We start from the raw sequence: 15,035 nt of genomic DNA, 5'->3' as shown, positions 1-15,035 counted from the left end.
ACGGGACCCCTGGGTGGGTCAGACCACCCCACAGCACCCACTGGGGCTGAGCCAGGGCCCCGTGGCACAGCCCCATCGGTGTGGGGCCAAGCCGTGGGCCCCATGGCACAACCTCATGGTGTGGGGCTGAGCCCTCTGGCACCCAGCCAGTGCAGGACTGAGCCCCATGGCACCTCGCCAGCGTGGGACCATGCCTGGGGATGACCAAGCAGGGTCTGGGTGTGAGCTGTGGGAGAGCACCCCACAGCACCCAGACGTCTCCCAGCACCCATCCCATAGGGAGGGTGCCCCATAGCACCCGGCTGCACCCTGCATCCCTCCTAGGGGGAACACGCCTGCAGTGTATGGGGATCCGGGAGCCCCCACGGTGCAGGGCACCCCATCAGCACATGGCCGTGTCCTCCTCTTCTTCCTCCTCCTCTTCTTCCTCCTCATCCTCATCCTCGTCGTCATACTCGCCATCGGGCAGCTGCTCCAAGGGGGCAGGGGGGAAAGGGGGGCCGCACTCCAGGTTGACATAGGTAACGGACAGATTGACATAGTGCTCGCCCTCCAGCGTGGCCAGGACACGTTTCAGCTCGCCCACCAGTCCCGCGAAGGATGGCCTCTCCTCGGGTGCTGGTGCCCAGCAGCTCAGCATCACCCTGTACCTGCCCCGACACCCCCGTCAGCACCAGTAGCCCCCCGGGACCCCCCACCACCACCCTGCCCACCCCCCAGTGCCACTCACAGGGTGTCGGAGCAGTGGCAGGGCTGCGGCAGGCGTCTCCCCTGCAGCAGGTAGCGGGCCATGTCGTAGGGGTCCACCTCGGGGTACGGTGATGCCCCCCGTGTCAGCAGCTCCCACATGAGCACCCCGAAGGACCACTGCCGAGCAGAGAGCTGCCATGGGGGGTGGGCGGGATGGAGACAGGGGTCAGGGGACAGGGACCGGGGTTGTGCCTACCACGTCCGACTTGGTGGTGAATTTTTGGGTCTGGAGGCTCTCCAGTGCCATCCACTTGACGGGCAGCTTGGCGTGGCGGTGCTGCCGGACACTGTAATACTCCTTGCCGAACACGTCCCGTGCCAGCCCGAAGTCGGCCACCTTCACCGTCAGTGTCTCGTCCAGCCTGCAGGACACCGCTTCAGGGGGTGGGCCACTGGGCAGCACCCCTCATGCCCACCCCTGGGCCCACAGGGTGACCCCATGGCCGGGGTCCGTCGGTCACGGCCACACTCACATGCAGTTCCTGGCTGCCAGGTCCCGATGCACAAACTTCTTTTCGGCCAGGTACTCCATGCCCAGGGCTACCTGCAGCCCGAAGCCAATGAGGTCCTTCACTGTGGGGCTCTGCAGGGTGGCAGCAGTGAGTGGGGTGAGCTCAGCCCCCCCCCACCCCCCCCAGGGTTCCCCCGTACCCGCTCCTGGGTGCGGATGAAGTGGCGCAGGTCCCCATGGCGCATGTAGGGCAGGATGACGAGGGGCAGCCCGTGGCGGGGCAGGCACACCCCCAGCAGCGAGAGCACCTGGGGGTGGTGGAAGCTCTTCATGAGGATGCCCTCGCGCAGGAACTCCTCCACCTCCTCCACGTCCGTGATGCCTGCCAAGAGCCGAGCTGTGGGGCACCCCGCTGCCATGCTGTGCCACGGGACTGTGCCATGGGAGCGAGTGCTACTCACGGTGCAGGGACTTGACGGCACAGTGGAGGTTCCCCAGCAGTGGGTCCATATAGGTGCCATGGTAGACGCTGCCGAAGTGCCCTGCGGGGACAGGCAGCATGAAGCTGGTACCGTGCATGGTGAGTGGGCGATGCCACAGTCAAATCGGGGTGCAGCATCACCTTTGCCGATGACCTGGTGGCGGTGGGTGATGAGCCGTTCCTCGGGGATGAGGATGTCCTTCACCTCCTCCAGCAACTCTGGCCGCAGGTCCTCCAGGCAGCAGGACGTGGCCCTGAGCAGGGGCACTGGGGAGCCACCACCCGCCACGCCGGCACCGGTGAAGCGTGCCCAGGGCCGCACTGCGCCAGGACTGCCTGCTGTGGGCAGCACTGCTGGGACAGGCAGAGGCAGGGTGAGGGCTGGGCAGGCACCTAGCACCCCACCACCCGCGGGTGACACCCACTTACCCAGCACCTCTCTGTAGTCAATGCCGGGGCGCTGAGTGGTGGGGGGGGGGTCGCTGCGGCCAGGCTGCACCAGCAGCTCCAGGTTCTCCGTCCCTGCGGGCAGCAGTGGGGTGGGCGGTGGGCGGTGTGGCACGGGGCCGGGGAGCAGCAGGGTGCCCAGCGAGCATGGCACTTACCCCCCCGCTTCCTCCAGCGCCAGCAGAGCAGCAGGGCGGCCAGGATGCAGCAGACCACGAAGGTGACGCTGATGCCAAGGGCCAGGCTGGCAGCCAGGTCCAGCGAGGTGGGGGGCAGCACCCAGCCCAGTGACTCGCAGGCGCCGTTCACACAGATCTGGGGGAGCAGGGGCTCAGTGGGAATGGGGTGGGGGACACTGGGGGGGGGGGTCGCCCACCCAGGGGGTTCCTACCTCCACGGGGGCCCCGTCCGAGGGCAGGCGCAGCTCGCGGGGCAGGCGGCATGTCACCTCGTTCTTCAGCACATTGGGGTGGCAGTCCCGGCCCCCCACCGTCATCGTGATGTTCATGCAGGCGGCCACAGCATCTAGCCCCAATTGCTGCCGAGACACAGTGCCCTGAGCCTGGTGGTCCCAGCGGTGGGACCCCTCACCCTGGCTCACCCTGGCTCACCCTGGCTCACCCCATCACCCCACGTACATGCACCTCGATCTCATCGTCGCCGTGCTTGAGACGGAGGCGCCTGCCCTCCTGCTCCAAGGGGAAGACCTCGGGCTGGGGGTAGTAGCGAAGGCGGAAGAGCCAGCGGCCGGCGGCACCATCCAGCAGCACACTCAGGTTCCCTGGCGCCGTCTCCACCTTGCTCTCGAAGGGGAAGGCTGGGCTGCGGCACAGCAGCTGCTCTGGTGCCCGTGGGCCCTCACACTCCTGCAGGCGGTGGGATGCTGGGCACCGGCGTGGCACAGTGCCCGGGGGATTGGTGTGAGCAGGGCTGGGCCAGGGGGTGACGGCCTCCTGTTCTGGCACTTACCGTGGCTTTGGTCCTCACGCTGCTGGCTTCGAAGCGGATCTTGGCACGATACACCGAGTCCAGGTGGGTGCCGATGATGGTGAGCATTGAGCCCCTGCAGCAGGCAGGGGTCAGGGCCCCGGGGTGCACATGGTCCCCAGGGTGCATGCAGTCCCCAAGGTGCATGTGGCATGCAGGGTTAGCATGGTCCCTGGGGTGCCCAGGGTGCCCAGCACCTCATCCAGCCCAGCCAGGGCGGCGGGGAGGCTGGGGCTGTCCCTCCCCAGGGGAAAGGAGCCCACACACTCACTCATAGCTGCAGCTGGGGATGATGGCTGAAACGAAGGGGTCAGGGCGGTACTGGAAGGGCAGGGGGGCCAGGAATTCCTCCCCGTCGATCCACAGGGCCACCCTGGCTGCGCCCAGGCCACCGGCAGCAGGAGCCGTGCACTGAATCGCCCTGTCACCCTGCCTGGGAACAGGGCGGCCATGGCTGGAGGGGACAGTGGGACCACGGGAGGGTCCCCGTGCCCATCCCCATGCCAGGGACCCCACTGTGCCCAGCAGGGGCAGGACAGGGGCATACCTGGGCTGCCCAACCAGGGGGCACTCGGAGCCGTTGACCATCACCCGCCAGCTGCTCCCTGCCAAGAGGTGGGTGCCATGCAGGGAGAGGTGGGTGCCACCTCCCCGGGGTCCAAACGGGGGGTGCAGGGTGCTGATGCAGGGCTCCTGGGCAGAGACAGGGTCGGTGGGGTGGGTGGGTGAACCAACTCCCTCCCAGTCCCTGCCAGAGGTGACCACCAGTGCAGGGCCATACCACGAAGATGAAGCCGCCGAGGGTGGCCGAGCCGTGGACATGGAAGCTGGAGGGTCCAGCGGGTTCCTCCACGGTGAGCACCACGTCGGCCAGGCCCCCGACTGCTGTCAGGCCCCCTGGCTCCAGCTCACACACCAGCACGTCCACAAAGTCCTTGCGGCGGGAGGTGGGCAGGGGTCTGCAGGGCAGTGATGAGGGGTCAGCCCCGGGCCGGGGGGGCAACCCCAGACCCCTCTCTGCTGCTGTCACCCCCCTCGGCACCACCACGCACCTGTGGCTCTTACTCTCCTCCAACAGCACGGCGCAGCCTCGCTGTCCCACCGCCACCCGGTAGGTGCCAGGGGGGCTGCGGCGGGGGTCGGGATCCAGGTGGGAGCGGAAGGTCATGCCGCAGAGCGTCACCCGTGTCCGGCCCCGCAGCGGGGCGCTCCGGGGGTGGAACTGCAGGAGAGGCATCCACGTTGCCCCGAGCCCCAAAAGCCCGGTGACGGTCGTGGGTCTGGAAAGCCCCTTCCCTGTGGGGCGTGACACCCATCCCAGGGAGGGGTCTCCGGATGGAGCAAAGGTCCCACCATGTGCCACCCCACGCATCACCTCCCTCCCCATCTGACTACCCAGGAGATGTGGGGTGCAGGGGGCACGGCGGCGCAGACCTACGTCGGTGAGGATGGGCGGGCAGCTGTCCTGGACCCAGGGGCCGGTGCACTCATGGCGGCGCATGCACCCATCCCCGCACCAGCCGCAGCCCATGAAGCGTTCAGCCCGCAAGCAGCGCTGACACGTGGAGAAGTGGCGGCAGCCAGGGCCAGTGACGTTCAGGCGCCACACCTGGGGATGGAGAGTGGAGGCAAGCAGGTGTGTGGGGCTCAGAGCCTGCCCTGCACCCCCCGGGTCCCCCACTCACCTTGGTACCAGCAGTGAAGAACAGCGAGTGGCTCTGCAGACCCATGGCACCCCGCACCGGCCCCGGCTCCCCCAGGGAGAAGTTGGCCAAGGTGAGGAGGTAGGAGCTGGAGCGCTGGAGCACCATCTGCAGCGGGGCAGAACGGGGGGCTGAGCACGACCCCACACCCTGCTGGGCACCTCCCACCCCTCCCAGTCCCCCATCCCACCTGGAAGATGCGTCCCTCTGCTGTGCCCAGGTGGGCCACGGTGACGTCTCCCAGGGCGGTGACAAAGATGGAGGTGAGGAGGACGCCGGTCAGGTGCCCATTGAACAGGTCCACCTTATGGGAGGCAGCGGGGACAAGGGTGGGCTGGTCCCAGCAGCTGGTGTCCGTCACCGGCGCAGAGAGGTTCACCTGCAGCCAAGTGTTGGATGGGTGCTTTGAAGCCAGCATCGGCACCGCGACCCCCTGCACCCTTGCAGGTGGGCACCAGCTCCAGCCGTGAGATATTTTAGGGAGTGCCTGATTGCCCAAACTCCCCTCCAGGCTGTGAAACTTTGCAGGGAAAAAACACATCCGCAGCCCCTCCTGCAGCCCCTCCTGCAGCCCCCGCACGGCGTCAGATCCTGCCCTCCCCTCCCGCCCCATCGGGATGTGGTTGTCAGTGCCAGCACTGCGGGGCGGGCACCCCAAAGCCAGCCCTCCCCCGACCCCCGGGGCTCGGCAGGCGGCTGGGGATGAAGGGGGACACCAGGAACGGGAGGGTCCCCACTGGCCCCCCAGTGATGCTTGGGGCCAGGTGTCCCCTCCTGGCTCGCCTTGCCAGCGGTGTGAGTCAGCGGCAGTGAGCTGTCTGCTCGGCGCGTGGGAAGAGGAGGGGATTTGGCTGCGCCTCGCCCTGTGTCTGGCTGAGAACGCCAAAACTCGTGTCACGGGTGCTTACTGGGACCCTGCCTGCAGAGGGGGCCCTGCCAGGGCGCCGGCCCATCCCCATCCTGGCCATGCCGGAGCTTGTCCCTGGGACATGGTGTTCCTGCCCCACAGCTGTGGCAGACGAGAAACCCTAGTGACTAATTGCGCTTCCGCCTGTGGTTTATTTGCCCAGAGAAGGCGGCGGCCCTGGGGCCGGGGGGCCAAGGCAGGAGCGGCCGGGCACCTCACACACCCTAGCTTGGGGAGCACGGAGGCTCTGTGGCTTCCCCGTCCCCCGCACACGTAAACAAGCTGGAGAGGGTGGCCATCAACAACCTGGTGCTGGGGACAGTCACCACAGGGGCTGGAGCCGGTGCTCCCTGGGGCAGCCACACCGAGGAGAGCGACTTTTGGTGTGGTGCGTGGCAAGCAGCGGTGCGCCCATGTGCCCGGACACGTGTCTGTGGCACACAGCTCGGACGAGCACGGGGTGCCCGGGGTGGGGAGCGCAGCTGGATCCCCACCAGCACCCTACCACCTCAGTGCGGCTGGGGCCGAGTCACATCTGGGCGATACCACTCTCCCCCTGCCCAACCCACCCCCCAGCCCACCCCGCTTTACCAGCACTTCCTAGATCCACTTCCCCGCGTCCCAACCGATCCCCGGGCCCCCCAGGACGGACACGGCACGGGGCGGAGGACTCACATTGTGCGGGCAGTACTCCACCGGCTGGAAGAAGCTGAGCCCCCGCAGCAGCGGCTGGTGCCCAGTGCCGCAGCACCTCTCCATGCCCTCCTCCATGGCCTGGTTGAGGAGGCGGAGGGGGAAGGCGCAGACAGCCGAGTCCTCTCGTGGCACCCGGCTCTCCGGCTGGCTTTCGGCGAAGGCGCCGAAGAGCACCACGTCGGTGTCGTTGATGCCAAGGTCACGGGCCAGGCGGGCGCCAGGTCGGGCAGCGTGGGCAGCCTGCAGCACATTGTAGGCGACGTCCCACTCGACATCCTCCTGGCCGCTGCGCCGCCGCCGCCGCTTGGACTCGAAGCGGCAGTCGAGGACAAGTTCACGGTAGTGGCGGAGGTCGTACTCATGGGTGCTGAGCCGTGCCAGGCGCGTGTGGTACGCTGGTGAGCCCGGCTGCTCCGGCTGCACCGTCAGGAAGTACACGTGGTCCCCGTCAGTGAAGGAGTGCACATAGTGGATGGTGTAGTTGTCCTGGTAGCGTGGCAGCACCGTCAGCCACTGGAAGTCGTCTGAAAAGCCATCCAAGGTGCCCTTCAGCCTGCGGACAGACACTGACTGCGGGCTGTACTGCGCTGCCACGCTGCTGTTGATGGTGGAGCCGAGGTAGAAGAAAGAGGCGTAGGAGGTGGCCACCACGGTGGCACTGGTCCCCAGGGGGCTGGCCACACAGTCGGGGCAGGACGCAGGGCTGTTGCCCATGGCCGAGTACAGGCAGCGTGTGGTTGTGATGGCCACCTTGCCGTCCCGCACCCCCAGCTGGTGCTGGTAGCACAGCCCGTGCCACGCCGTGCCACAGCTGTAAAGCCATGGCTCCAGCGGGTCCAGCAGCAGCAGGACATTGTCCATGTCCTCAGGGATGTCCACAGCAGCCGGGCACAGGCGGCAGATCTCACACTCGGCGCTGCCCACTGGGCCGGTGACAAGGACTGAGAGGAGGCGCAGCTCGGGGCTGGCCAGCAGGATGCGGTTGCGGATGGCCACGAAGACGGCGGCTGGGCCGGTGGAGTCGGTGTAGACAGCAACGTTCTGCACGGGGCTGCCAGCGTCGAGGCTGGGCAGTGTGTAGGGGACGGAGAAGTTCCTGGTGGAGCTGTAAGGGATGCGGGGGCACTGCCAGGCACCGGCGCCCAGCGGGGCCAGGGTGAGCGCCAGCAAGAGGCACGCACAGCACGACAGTCCCATGCTGCGCGGTGCTGCCGGTGTGGGGTTATTGATGGTTCTCAGCAGCGAGGGGGATTGGGACACACGGAGGATGGGTCACCATTGCATCTGCAAAAATAAAGGAGAAAGGGTTTTACCTGCTGCAGTTAGGGGAGGACCCCGGGGCACTGCCGCAGCTGTGTGTGGGGCAGGGGGTGCCGGGGCCCCCTGGGGCCAGACGACAACGGGTGCTGCCAGGGGGGAGGATCGGCCGCACCAAACCTCTTCCCAAACACTGCAAGTGGGAGGTGAAGCCAAGCTGCCTGAAGCAGGGGGACAAATCCTGCCTGCTGCCACCTCCCAGACACCCTTGCCCGTCCCCCGGGGGCATCCCTGGCCTGCACGGCCCCACCGAGCCCCCTCCTGGGGACGGGAATGGGGACCCTGCCAGCCCCCCGGGGACAGGCCGGGGACGGGGACCCCTGCCAGCCCCCCGGGACAGCAATGGGGACAGCGGATCCCCGCGGGACTGGGACAAGCTCCCTGCCAGCCCCCAGGGGCAGGGACCCCGACGTACCCCCGCGGCCGGGGTGTCCCCCCCTGCCAGCTCACCGGGGCTCGGCCCGGTCCCCAGCCGGGGTCCCCGTCGCCTCCGACTGCCCCCCCCGCCCCTCCCCGGGGCCGCCCCGTCCCGTCTCGGTCTGTCCGGTCCCGGTCTGTCCCGTTCCGAGCCCTGCCGGGCGGCGGGGCCCTCACCTGGGCGCTGCGGGGCGGCGGGCGCTGCCGGGCCGTGCCGGGCCGTGCCGTGCCGGGGCGGGGCGGGGCGGAGCGGAGCGGAGCGCGGCCGGGCCGGGCCCGAGCAGGCGAGGCGGGACGGGGCGGGACGGGGCGGGCGGGCCCTGCCCCCGGGCCCCGCGGGGGTCCCCGAGGGCCGGCACCGGCACACGCAGCCCGGGGGGACGGGGGTGCTCGGGGGGACAAGGAGTTCGTGGGGGCACAGGGGGAGCCGAGGAGCACACGGTCCCGGGGTGCCCGGAGGGATGCTGAGCACCCCAGGGGGACAAGCTTGGGTGGGCACCCTGGAGGGATGCTGGGCACCCCAGGCAGACAAGCTCGGGTGGGCACGGTGCCCCACACGGATGTGGGTGAGAGCTGGGGCCCCTGAGCAGGACACGGGGTGCAAGGCTGGCACGATGCCCTGGGTGCCCGCTGCAGCCCATCGCTGCCCGTGGAGGGTCCCCGTGGCTGGGAGGTGGCTGCCAGCATCCCGGGGTGTGTGCGGGGTCTGGGCACGTTGACACCCGTTGGCCCCTCAGCCGCCGCCCCCGGTCCCACGGCCACTGGCAGCAGGGACTGTCGACACCCTGACACACGAAATCACCGCTTCCCCGAAGCTGCCTGCTGGCACCACGCTTGCGACTCACTTCCAGGGCAGTGGGGTGGACTTCTGGCTCGGCACGGGGGTTTCCAGCTGGGGGGCTAGAGCGGGGCCACAGCTTTCGGAGGGGAGCCACGGGGGGTATTTCGGTTGTGCCTGTTCTTTGCCTCAAGTCCCTTTATCCCACCCCATCAAGGGCTGCCGGCAGTGGCAGGAGGTGCCAGTGCTGCCGGGACTTGCTGCTGTTCCCACAGATGAAGGAAGATGCTTTTCATGCTGGTGTTATCACACGGATTTGCCCTCCAAGTGCCCTGTTGCCCTTGAACAGTTGGGCTATGGGTCCTGGACTTTTCCTCCAGCTGTCTCACGCTGCCGGGGGGACTTTGGTCCCAGGAGGGGCTGAACATGCTGAAAACGGGCTTCCCTGCCCTCGTCACCTGGCCAGCCTCAGCCCTCCCAGGCTCCCACCCTGTGTTGTGCAAGGCCCGGCGGTTACGCTGGCCCGGCGCCTTACCCAACAGCTCCTTCCTCCGGCTGTGCGTCTCCCGCTCGGTTTCGACATTAGCTGGCCTTGGCCAGCTCGCGCTGGGGTTTTTTCTGCTCCCACCCTCCGGCTGGCACTGCCTCCTGCCAGCACAGCCCCGGCTGCCTTGCACCGCTCCCCGGCAGCTTTCCCAGCCCCCAGCAGGTCCCTAGGGCTGGACTGCACCGTACCCAAACTTGGACCAAACTTCCCCCCCACCTTAGGCATTTGCCCCCCTCACTCCCCGCAACGGGACACCCATGAACCTGACAAGACTTGACTTAGGGTCCAGATAATGTTTATGAGCAAAGACAAGCGATTACACTCTGGCAGGAGCGTAAATACAGGAGCAGAGTCCCTGCGCTAGCCCTGCCAGGTCCTTCCCAGCTCCCTCAGTGTCTCGGTGCCACCCCGGTGGCTCTGCCCCTCCTTGAACACCAGTCCCAGCGCTCGGCACGCAGCCCCAAAATGTGGGGTCAGGCCGTGCCCAGTGTGCCGCCTTGTTCACAGGCATTCAGCCCCACATCAGTGCCTGGAGGCGGCTGGGGAGGAGGTGGCCCTTGCACAGCAAGCTCAGCATAACTGGCTCGAGGGGCTGGGTTTGGGAGGCAGGTGCCCCCGCACCAAGGGTAAGATCCTCCTTGGGCTGGGGGGGCACCAGGGCTCCATGCCAGTGGGATCTCCAGCCCCTTTAGGGTCCACTGCCCAGGAGCCAGCACCACGAGCCCACAAGCACCCCAATGGGCACCCCAGTATCCCAAGTCTCTCTGGGGCTGCTCTATGTCCCCGTGGGGATGTAGGCAGGACCCCGCTGTCCCAGCTGGGGCAGGCTGACCTACCACCCTGCCTGCCAGCGTCCCTAGGGACGTCCTTCTCACAGCCACAGTTGGAAGGGCCTGGGCACGCACAGATGCCAAGGGGGCAAACGTGCCGGGGCAGAGCTCTGGGACTACCAGAGGCTGCCTGGCACTTGGGGGGCCTGGCTCCCCCAGGGCAGGGAGAGGAGCAGCGCATGCCCTGGGCCAGCCCCGTACCCCACCTGGGTGGTGTCAGCTGCCCTCTGCGGGCACAGCAGCACAGAGGTCCCCCGAGTGCTACCACGTCTCTCCTGGGTTCCCCCACCCTTGGCACAGCCGCAGCATGGCAGTGAGAGGAGGGTACCAGGCACAGGCAGCAGAACCCAGGGGCTCAGCTCCTCTCCAGCAACCCAGGGTACCAGTAACCCTGCTCCAGGACCCCCACAATGAGGGATGGAGATGGGGGCCGCAGAGGAAGGGCAGCCCCTCCAGCTGGGGGGCATTGTCTGCAGATGAGAGAAAGTCCTGCTTACCCCTTCCCCAGGTAGCTGTGCACCCCATCTCTAACACCCAGGTTGGACAGTCCCATGGGTGGGTTTCCCCGTGCTCCGGGGTCCCACCATGCCCTCTCCCCTGGACTCATGGCCCAGGCTTCCCCGGGGGACAGGCTCCCCGGCACAGCGGGGGCTCCCCCGCCTGGCACCATGCCCTGGGTGATCCCCGTCAGTACGTCTGGGGCGTGAGGATGAAGAGTCGGTCTTCCTCCTTGCGGATCCACTTCATGAGCTTGTTGACAGCACTGATGGCGCCGGCCTTGGTCCCCAGGGGACTGTAGCATATGTAGAGCTCAAAGGCGCTGGTTACCTGAGTGAAAAAACAGGGTACAGGCTGGGCATATGTCTGTGCCCCACTTGGAGCTGGCACTGCATCTTCCCACCATGGGCACTGGGAACAGGCACAGGGGCTCCAGTGCAGGGACATGGGGTGGCAGCGGAGTACCCTAAATGCGTGGCGCCTGGTTTGTTCAGAAGTGGGGGGACCAAACCCCAGGGTTTGCTCCCAGAGCGCGTTTGCTCCACAGCACTGGGGACTTCACGACAGCGCATGGCACAGCCCTGGGTGCCGGCACCCACCAGCCTCCGCTGCTATCCCTGCCCATCCCTCCCTGGCACAGGGGTGCACAGGGCAGGCTGATTCCCAAAAGGACCATGCGCGGGCTGGGGGCCACCCTGGGGACCATGGAGCGGGTGCTGTGTTGTGCTACCCCCTGGCCCCAGCTCTGCCATGCAGGATCGGAGAAGACGGGCTCGCCCAAACCCTACAGACGGCCCTTACCCAAGCCAGGAGGTTCTCACGGGGGCCCGTGAAGTAGATGTTCTTCAGGGGGCGCGAAGAGTTGTGAGCCCGGCTGTGGAGGTACTGGTAGAGCCCCAAGAGCCTCTCCTTCTCCTCCTCCCGCACGTAGGGTGCCTCAATCTCGGGGCTGCAGGAACACAGCACCCCATTAGCCCCCCGGAGAAGGGGATCTGTAGAAAAGGCTTGCCCCATGCCCCACGCCATGGCCTTGGCCCGATTGTTGCCCAGGGGCCTCACCTGGTAAAGAGTCCAGAGCTTTTCGACTTGTAGATGAAGTGCCGGAGGTCAGGGATGCCCACCTGGGCAACACTGTAGAAGGGGGTGCGCAGGGCCTCCTGCAGAGCGTGGTGCACCCCCCGCCGCCGTAGGCGCTCCTGGAAGCGCCGCTTACAGTCAGAGACAGTGAAGAAGTCCTCGCGGTCAGTGGAGACCAGCAGGAGGCACAGGTCCATCTCCTGCTCCAGGTAAGAGATGTGGGCATGGAAGAAGCCACTGGAGTTGAACTTGGGGAGGCAAATGGGAGTCCAGGCTTCACCCTCCCGGAAGGAGGAAGAAGAGCTGATGAGGTTGAAGAGCAGATGGAGGTCAATGGGGTGGAGGAACTGATCCTTCTTCCTCACGAGAGACACTAGCTGGTTCCCTGACAGGAGGATGGAGAAGACCAGGCTCTTGGCCTTGGCCTGCTGGAGGCTGGTGCTGACAGCGTCCCGGACACTGGCGGCCAGGGGCAGGCAGCGCACGGCACCCATGAGGAAGCTGGGGTCGTGGGCCATGAGGTCCAGCAGGTTGTCAGTGATGCGCTCGGAGCCGGCCAGGAGCCTGCGCAGGTCATAGTTCTGTTTCTGCTGGAAGATGTGGTTGAGCTGGGTCCAGGTGAGCAGGCTCAGGATCTGGTAGTAGATGTAGAGCAGCTCATGGGCGATCTCCTGCTCTGACTGCCGAGTCCGCGCCACTGCCACCAGCACCAACGGGCTCCTCCGCACAAAGACCACCTTGTAGCCATCTGCTTGGGAAGGAGTTCCCCGTGGGGGCGGGGACAGACCTGTAAGCCTGGCTTCCTGAGGCTGCAAGAGGGAGCCAGGCTGCAGCCTCTCCCCCCAGTAACCAAACTGCCCCTGGGGACAGCTAATGTGGCTCACAGCTGGGGCACAGCTGGGCAGGCCATGACACCCCCCTGTCCCACTCCCCCCCCAGGGCAGTACCTGCATGGATGGACCGGATGGCGTTTTTCTCAGCCTCCAGGAAGGACACCAGGGCCATCATGACGCCCATGGTGCTGGAGAGGGCCTCCTCAGAGCCATAGCGGGAGTACACGGGCTTGCCCGCCTCGCTCAGCACGAAGACGTGCTTCCGGTGCATGCGCCAGGCATCCATGGTCACGTCCTCCTCCTCCTTGCCAGACAGCACTGAGTCACGGCGGGTGGTCTGTGGGGACGGCTCCAGCTTCCCCTCCTTGCTCTGCCTCATCTCCTCCTCCAGGTCGAGAGCCATGCCCGTGAGCTGTGTGCTCAGCTCGCTGAAGTCCTTGCTGATCTGCTCCATGCTGGTCGGCTCGGCTGGCTCCCCTCGCCTCTCCTCCGGGCTCCGCACCGCGGCCGCCCCGTCCTCGGGACTCGTCAAGTCCTCATAGGAGCGGGTATGCACGAACATGGCTCCCTCCTGGCCCGCCCCTGGGAACAACGGGTTGTGCGGTGTCCATCCACCTGTCCCCCACGCTGAGGCAGCGGGCGGACAGAGGGCGGAAAAGGCACAGGGAGTTGCAGGGAGGGACTGGCCTTCCTCTCCCCATCCCGCGGCACCCAGGGGTGCGGGTCCTGCTGGTGGGGAGTCGCCAGTGGGCCTGTCTCCCCCTGCCCACAGGGCTGTGGAGGGCCCAGCCTGCATAATGAGGAGCTGCTTTTTTTCTCCCCTCGCTTACCCCCACGGCGAGCTCTGCTCTGTTACCTGGCTCCGTCCCCTGCGCCAGCCCCGGCGTGGGGCTCTCGGACCGCTCCGTGTGCTGCCCATCTCCTGGTGCCAGGGATCCGTTGGGCACTTCCCAGCCTTTCTTCTTGTGGACATCTGCAGCCATTCCTCAGCGCAGGACCTGCATGTGACCCATGCCGTCAGCCCTCTGTTCCCTCACCCGCAAAATGGGTCCCAAAACTCTCCGCTCTCGAGAGTTGGCCCAGTCCTGCTGGCTCAGCAGGCAGCACCGAGCCCTGGTGAGACGTCAGGAAAGTTGCTCTAATCCAGCAGGATTTCCTCCCTCCCGCGGCCCCAGCTCCTTCCAGCTCCTCGTCCCCGGCACCTTTCATCCAGGCTTGGCCCCGATTTCCCCCGAGCGCTGGGAAAGCCGCTCAGCCTCCCTCTGCCGTGTCCTGGCAGCGAGAGGGAAGGGAGCTGGCCCCGGGTGGGGCTGGGGCTGGTCCCGCTCACCAAGGATCTCAGAGGCCTTGTGTTTGCGAAGGGCGGGTTTTACGGCCCTCCTTGGCCGGGATTAGGTGGCTGAGACGCGACCAGGCTGGTGACGCTCCTCCTGAGGCCAGGGCTGCTCGGTCGGCACAAGTGAACACAGGCACACAAGTGAAAGCAACAGCAGGAAGGCAGGCTGGCCTCCCAAACCAGCTGGCGGGGCGGCCCGTGGAGCTCCGGCTTCGCACTGCGCTTCATGACACCTCCTGCCCCCAGCCCCCAGGCCAGCGGGTAACGGCACGCCGCAGGGAGCCGGACCCCGACCCCAAAAGCCTGTGACGCCCCAAAAGCCCCGGACGGTGTCGAGCTGCGGATCAGGGCCCTGTCCTCGCCTGGCCCTTCCCCTCCCGGCTGCACCGCTGCCAGCCTGCTGCCCTTCCCCGCCGCCCCCGCGGCCGGGGGGCTCCCCAGAACCCCCCTCCCGGGGGGTCACCGCTCCCGGGGCACCAACGTGCCCCGGGGAAGCGCCAGGCCCGGGACCCCCCCGCAGCCCCGAAGGACGCCGCGCAGGGACCGACCTTCGCGGCTTCTCCCGTCGGGGCCGGAGGCCCGGGCGAGCAGCGCGGCCGCCGCAGCTGCGGCGGGGGGGACGGCCTAGGTGGGGCGGGGAGGACGACGCCGGTGACAGGCGGCCGCCTCCCGCCCTGGCCCTGGCCCCGGCCCTGCCCGCCGCGGCAGCCCCGGCATCGCGGCGCCCCGGGCCGGCGGGAACCGCCCCCCGCGGCCGGCCCGGGCCGGGCCTGGCCTCACCGCCCCAAGGTCGGGCGCCGGCCCCGCGGCATCATGGGAGTTGTAGGCAGTGCCCGCGGCCCGCAGCCGCCGCCACGCCTCTCCGTGACTACAACTCCCGGCAGGCACCGCCCGCCGCGCGGGGCACGCTGGGAAATGGAGTCCGCCCACCGCCCGGCCGGCGCGGGGCATGGCGGGAGCGGTAGTCAGGGCAGGACTCC

The 15,035-nt window shown here is 67.6% G+C and overlaps 2 protein-coding genes across 4 annotated transcripts; both read right to left on the bottom strand.

The window, feature by feature from the left end:
• Positions 1-334: 334 nt before the first annotated feature.
• MST1R (macrophage stimulating 1 receptor) lies at positions 335-10,867 on the bottom strand. Of its 2 annotated transcripts, none has more exons than XM_082322339.1 (21): positions 10,809-10,867; positions 6,402-7,706; positions 5,010-5,198; positions 4,802-4,927; positions 4,555-4,725; positions 4,169-4,338; positions 3,898-4,075; positions 3,664-3,809; positions 3,388-3,549; positions 3,099-3,192; positions 2,768-2,995; positions 2,521-2,667; positions 2,288-2,444; positions 2,112-2,204; positions 1,824-2,033; positions 1,663-1,743; positions 1,402-1,583; positions 1,224-1,333; positions 947-1,112; positions 731-867; positions 335-650 (listed from the first exon to the last, which is right to left on the bottom strand). In XM_082322339.1, the coding sequence occupies exons 2-21, from the start codon at positions 7,617-7,619 to the stop codon at positions 383-385; spliced, it is 4,233 nt and encodes a 1,410-aa protein (XP_082178465.1). In that variant the 5' UTR covers positions 7,620-7,706; positions 10,809-10,867; the 3' UTR covers positions 335-382. The 2 variants fall into 2 exon arrangements, with proteins under 2 accessions (XP_082178465.1, XP_082178466.1); XM_082322340.1 differs by lacking the exon at positions 10,809-10,867 and adding an exon at positions 8,334-8,395.
• MON1A (MON1 homolog A, secretory trafficking associated) lies at positions 9,771-14,803 on the bottom strand. 2 transcript variants are annotated; one of them, XM_082322341.1, is made up of 6 exons: positions 14,604-14,803; positions 13,576-13,717; positions 12,834-13,301; positions 11,869-12,637; positions 11,611-11,758; positions 9,771-11,139 (listed from the first exon to the last, which is right to left on the bottom strand). In XM_082322341.1, the coding sequence occupies exons 2-6, from the start codon at positions 13,700-13,702 to the stop codon at positions 10,999-11,001; spliced, it is 1,653 nt and encodes a 550-aa protein (XP_082178467.1). In that variant the 5' UTR covers positions 13,703-13,717; positions 14,604-14,803; the 3' UTR covers positions 9,771-10,998. The 2 variants fall into 2 exon arrangements, with proteins under 2 accessions (XP_082178467.1, XP_082178468.1); XM_082322342.1 differs by having other exon boundaries at positions 11,869-12,634; positions 14,604-14,801.
• Between the last annotated feature and the right edge of the window lie 232 nt (positions 14,804-15,035).

Source organism: Platalea leucorodia, assembly GCF_965183815.1.
Source record: "Platalea leucorodia genome assembly, chromosome: 9".
NCBI classification, from domain to species: Eukaryota; Metazoa; Chordata; class Aves; order Pelecaniformes; family Threskiornithidae; genus Platalea; species Platalea leucorodia.
The sequence above is the reverse complement of the archived record's forward strand: the minus strand, read 5'-3'. Positions and strand labels throughout refer to the sequence as shown.